Source organism: Beta vulgaris, chromosome 8, assembly GCF_026745355.1.
Source record: "Beta vulgaris subsp. vulgaris cultivar EL10 chromosome 8, EL10.2, whole genome shotgun sequence".
Classification (NCBI taxonomy): domain Eukaryota; kingdom Viridiplantae; phylum Streptophyta; class Magnoliopsida; order Caryophyllales; family Amaranthaceae; genus Beta; species Beta vulgaris.
The window spans coordinates 43,114,362-43,120,059 of NC_079209.1; the positions used below are offsets into that span (position 1 = coordinate 43,114,362).

Below are 5,698 nucleotides of genomic sequence, written 5' to 3' on the forward strand. Positions count from 1 at the left end.
TTGGTAAAAAGAAAATATTTAAGTCTCAAGATGTGCTAACTCACAGGGTGTCTCCTATTGCTTCGTGGCAATGGAGGAGACTTATGTCTCTGCGGCCTATGTTCAGGAAAGGGCTTCGCTGGCAACTTGGGAATGGTAGAAGTATTAGTTTTTGGTATGATAATTGGGTGTTTCAGTACCCAATTAGCCAAATTGTTAGTCCCCCTCCTGGGAGTGAGGCTTTATCAGTCTGTGATGTTCTGTCTGTGACGGGGGGGGGGGGATAGAGCTAGGCTTGAAGTTTTGGTTCCGCTCATGTTGGGGAGAAGATTTGTTCCATTTTCTTCCTTCTTCTCCTCAAGAGGACACCTTGTTTTGGGGGTTGACTGCAGATGGCCAGTATTCAGTCAAAACGGGTGCCTTGCTTGCTCAGGGAGTTCTTAATCCTAATTTTGAGAAGGTTGAGTTCGGCTGGATCTGGAAGCTTAATGTAGCTCCTAAGATAAAATTATTTCTTTGGAAAGCGTGCCATGATGGTTTGCCCTCTAAGGATAGACTTGAGAAGTGTAAAGTTTTTTCCCTCAACAATGTGTTCTTTGCTGTCATGATTCTGAATCAGTTGCTCATTGTGTTTTGCTTGCCGTTTACTCTTCAGGTGATTGAGTGTTTGCAAGTGTCTGAGGGTTGGCCGGGAATTCCGGATTTTATAAATTTCAATTTCTTCTTCCTTCAGGTACTGGATTGAGGAGTGTCATTTAGTTCTTGATAAGGCGTCAGTTGAGAAATTGGCCTGTGTTTGGTGGTTTATTTGGTTTTGTCGAAACAAAGTTAATTTTAATGAGGAGGGTTTTTCGCCTAGGAAGGCTAGTTATTTGATTAGCCATTTCTTTGCGCAATGGGTTGGTGATCCCGTTAAGCCAGTGGATGATTCTGGGGGGTGCAAGGTGAGACCTCCTATAAAGCGTAAGGGTGTGAGGTCGGGTCCCCGAGTAAGTTGGAATCCCCCTCCTAAGGGTTTCTGCAAGTTAAATTTCGATGGTTCTAAGTTGGGTAATGGGGATGCTGCCCTGGGCTTTGTAATTCGAAATAGGGAGGGGGAGGTGTTGCTGGCTGGAGCTAAGTCTCTAGGGCAGTATGTTTCCATTGTTCAAGCGGAAGCTTGGGCTCTGCATGACGGCATTAAAGGAGCCCTTTCGCTGAATATCTCTAAGTTGGTGGTGGAAGGTGATAATTTGGTAGTTATTAACTCAATGAGGCATATTTGGCGTGTTCCCTGGGAAATCTCTAACATTTTCGTTGATGTAGGGTTGGATGCTGCTCTATTTTCGGAGTGTCGCTTCTGTCACTGCTTCCGTGAGGCAAACCGGGCGGCAGATTTCATGGCTAAAAAGGCGCATTCTTACTCCTCGCTGTTATATTGGTTTCCCCCTTATTGTCTGGATTTTTCCCTTATCATCCGTAAGGATGTTTTAGGTTGGCCTCCTGATTAATGGGTGGTTTGCCTAAGTTTTTTCTCCTTATTAAAAAAAAAAAAATTAAAAAAAAAATTCTACATCTACATTATTTTTGTCGACATTGTTCAATGGTTATAATGTGTGTTTGATTAGTGTGGCATTGTTGTTAGTCGTATAACGTAGTTGTCTGCATTGTTCATATGAAACGGACAATGTAGTACTCGTGTGTGTGCCGAGTGTAAAATGTGGTAGAGTATTGCGTGCATATTTGTATTACGTTAGTGTTTATAAATTTTAATTTTGAAAAAATATATATCTACCTATACATTTTATTTTTGAACGTTTTATTGGGGTGTCTGAAACGTATGTTATACTAGCGTTTTGTACATTGTATTATTAGTGTTAGGAGGTCCGAAAATTCTGAATTTTAATTGTAGTATACGAAGAGTTTTGGACAGCTTATTTCAAGCTCTTGTAACGTTGCGATAACCAAAGATCTACCTCTTTCTTTGCCCCCTTAATGCACCTCATAAACCACAAACTCTTCACCTTATTTTCTGAAAATAAAATTATAATTCTTGGCTTGCCATCACCATATCACACGCCTAACACAAAGGAAAAGGGGAGAGGAAAAGTTTGTGCTTTCTTCACAATTTTTCTCACACAAAAATCAGTCCACATTTCTTGGTTTCAAGCTATTTCACACCGGTTTTTCAAGCGCGCGTTGAGATCGTTGTTTTGTGATCTTAGGAGGAGAAGGTGGTGATATTCCACAAGACATTTAGAGTACTTTGAAGCTTTCTACCGCGTATCTTCCCAAGAAAAAGGTAACTAGCATTATCCTAGTTCGGTAGAGTATAGATTTTGAACTTAGGTTGTTAGAGAAACGTTAGAGAACGTAGTATCATGTTAGGTGGAACTTAGAGAATTGTATGGTTAAAGTTTTTTTGGTAGATTTTATAGTTGTTGGTGTTGTTATCTTGTTTGGAATTTCTACTATAATTTTATTGTTAGCGCTTGTCGATTGTTGTTTCTCTTAAGTGATTGTGGTTGTGTTGTTTGAGTTGAATTACTTGGATTGTGTCTTGAAATTCTTGGTTGTCATTGTTGTATTGGTGAAGTATGGGTGTTGTGAGGATGTTTGGTGTGTGCGTGTTGTGAATTAAGGTTGGAGTGGGCATGGATGGCTGGAGCAAGCCTCGGAGAAGTCTTCGTGGGCGAACGAACGAAGCTCGCAGGCCACGGCAAAAGCCTGCTCGCGACTTGCGACGGCTACCTGTCGCGACCCGCGACACTCGTCGCACCTCGCGACGAGTGGTCTGTCCCGTGGATCGTGATGGTATGCTTTAATTTCCTTTTTAGCTTACAGCTTATGTGTCCTTACTTGGTTGGCCTTAGGTGTGTATACTAGGGTATTTGAGTAAACTTTGGTTAAGTTTAAAGTATTATATTAAGGGTATGTGCCCAGTTATATTGGGTAACTTTTGGTACTTGCCTTGAAATTGGTTGACTGCTTGTGTTATGGCCATGTAGACTCATGATGGAACCTTGGTGGATAAGGGTGGCTTGGGTTGCTCTTATAACTTGTTATATACATTGGAAGGTTGGTTTGGATTAGTTGGTGTATACCTTGACGTGTATACTCGTTCGTTGTTGCATAGTGTGACTTTAGGAACGGCATAGTTCTAGAGGTCTCTATTTAGGTGGTCCTAAGAACGGTATGGTTCTAGGAACTTGAGTTGATTGTCCTAAGGAAGGCATGCTCCTAGGAATGTGTGAGTGATTATCCTAAGGGCGGTATGGTCCTAGGATTTGGTTACTTAACCAAGGGCGGTATGGTCCATTGGTTCACTATGGGTGGTATGATCCGTAAAAATTTAGCTATTCGAAAAGGGCGGTATGGTTCCTCGAATATGCTGGCTATTCGAAAAGGGCGGTATAGTTCCTCGAATATGCAACGTAGGCCTTGGGCGGCATGGTCCAATGAGTCTACTCACAGACGGTATGGTCTGTTGTGTTTGAGCTCGTTGACCTCATTTGTTGCATGGTTGACGGGGATTGGTTATGTTAGTAAAGTGTCTAGGTTGATGTTATGACCGTTGTATCTCGTGGTGAGTATGGTGTTTGATATTGCATTTTCTGAGGTTCTTTCTAAATATTTAAGTTCTTATCTGTTTCTATTTGAGCTGGGAGAACTGCTAGTTACTCGCCACTGATTGTGAAAGTTGTTGAATAATTGTGCAGATGGTGATGTTGTTTAGAGTTGTCACAGTTTGGACCGGGGTTGTGCGTTTTAACAGTGTGAGGAAGGAAGTAGTGCTTGTTATAGTATATGAGCACTCTGAAGCTGGAATTAGGACTAGTTGCTTAGTTGGTTTTAAGTAGCTACTCTTGTTTGACTTATGTTTTGGAACTATGGATTTCAGCTGTTTTAGTTATAGCACTATATTTTGAGGTTGTAATGGTGGTCTTATGACTTTTTGAGACTTGTTGGAAATGAGGGTATGGGACCTCGTTTTCCCTTTTTACATCTATATCTTGGAGTTGAACTATGCTTATGAAGCTTTATTCTATTTATAATTTTCATTCTACTCCATAGAGTAGCATCTCCGTCTCTTGTGTATTTCCACTGCCATTATTTATATCTTTTTTCTTTATTTTAAGCGTTTGTTCTTCTTGGTTTTAGACGGGATGTTACAGTTGGTATCATAGCAAAACGTTCCAGAAACTTTGTTTAAGTTGCTACTACTTCCTAGAGAATGAGTAGACTTGTGACTAGGATTACTAGTGTCTTAGGCTTCAAGTCTAGAGTGTATGAGAGTTACCTGGGTAGGAAAGTAAACTTGGGGAAACATTTTGTTTACTATGTTTATCGATTTAATGCTTGCTTATGTGACTTTGATAAACTAATGTGACAGCTTCTGTTTTGTAGTATGCCTCCACGACAACAGTTAGCTGCTAGAAAGGAAGCTGCGCGTCGTCGTCGCGTAAGCCTGGAAAATGCTTTCATATCATTGGCTAATAGGGCTATGTCTGCTGGTGGGGGACAGTCTGCTTTCGACCGGTTTGACCGTCATATGCCCCCTACTTATGATGGTGTTGCTGACCCCGTGGCTCTGGAAAATTGGTTAAGGGAGATGGAGAAGCTTTTCACGGCAACAAACTGCTCTGCTGCCGAAATGGTACCTATTGGGACGTACTATTTGAAGAAAGAGGCGGATAATTGGTGGGGTACGGTGAAGGATGCGTGTATGGCTACAACTTTTTGGGTGGACCCAGTTCTCCGCCAAGCTGAAAGAGAGATTCTATCCTGATGAGTTGCGCTGGCAAAAATAGGAGGAGTTTCTATCTTTGACTCAAGGGAATATGGATATCCAGAAGTACACCGACCGCTTCACAGAGCTGTCTAAATTTGCTGAAACTGTCATTCCTACCGAAGCTGAGAGGGTTAAGAGGTATATAAAGAAAATGAATCCGAGGGTAAGGACTCTGGTGCTGTGTTCGGGGGTTACCACTTTTCAAGCTGCTTATGAGATGGCCCTGAGTGTTCATCCATCGGTGAGAGAGGAAGAAGCTGTTAAGGATGCATTTGTAAGGAAGCCTTTTCCGTCTGCTGCTCCTGGTCCGGCTAAGAAGCCGAGGTTTGAGTCGAGTTTCCGTGGTGGATACCAAGGCTCCAGTTCTAGGCAGGGTTTTGATCCGTCCAAGTGTCGGAGGTGTGAGAAGCCCGTGCATAGGGGAAAGGATTGTGAGGGTGCTGCCATTGTTTGCTTCTATTGTAGGGAAGCGGGTCACAAGAGTTATGAGTGTCCCAAGAATCCGAGGGCTACAGCTAAGCCCCTGTTCCTCCTAGTCATTCTGCTCCGTGAAAGAATCGGGTTTACAGTATGACTCATTCCGACGCCAATGTTCATCCCGACGTCATCTCTGGTACCTTTCTTGTTAATTCTGTTCCTGCTTCTGTGTTGTTTGATTCTGGTGCTCCGTGTCTTGTGTGTCTAATTCTTTTGCCAAGAAAGCTAAATTGACTTCGAGTTCTCCTATTCGAACTCTTATTTCTCTACCTTCTGGTGAGAATTACCCTTGTTTGGCCGAGTATTGTGGGGTGCTTTCTCTGTGTTGGGTATTGATCTTCCTGCCGATCTCAAGGCATTTCCCATGGTCGAGTTTGATGTTATTTTGGGCATGGACTGGTTGTTTAAGTATCGTGCTCAGATTCATTGCCGCGATCAAAAAGTGACTCTTCGTAGTCCGTGTGGCAAGCG

The 5,698-nt window shown here is 42.5% G+C and overlaps 1 protein-coding gene across 1 annotated transcript; it reads left to right on the plus strand.

The window, feature by feature from the left end:
• Positions 1–4,799: 4,799 nt before the first annotated feature.
• Positions 4,800–5,324, plus strand: LOC109134554 (uncharacterized). Its single transcript, XM_019248325.3, has one exon. The coding sequence runs from the start codon at positions 4,800–4,802 to the stop codon at positions 5,322–5,324; it is 525 nt and encodes a 174-aa protein (XP_019103870.3).
• The last annotated feature ends 374 nt before the right edge of the window (positions 5,325–5,698 follow it).

What these genes read in the sequence shown, in the direction of transcription:
- LOC109134554 (XM_019248325.3), top strand. Translation starts at nt 4,800, where the DNA reads ATGGATATCCAGAAGTACACCGACCGCTTCACAGAGCTGTCTAAATTT.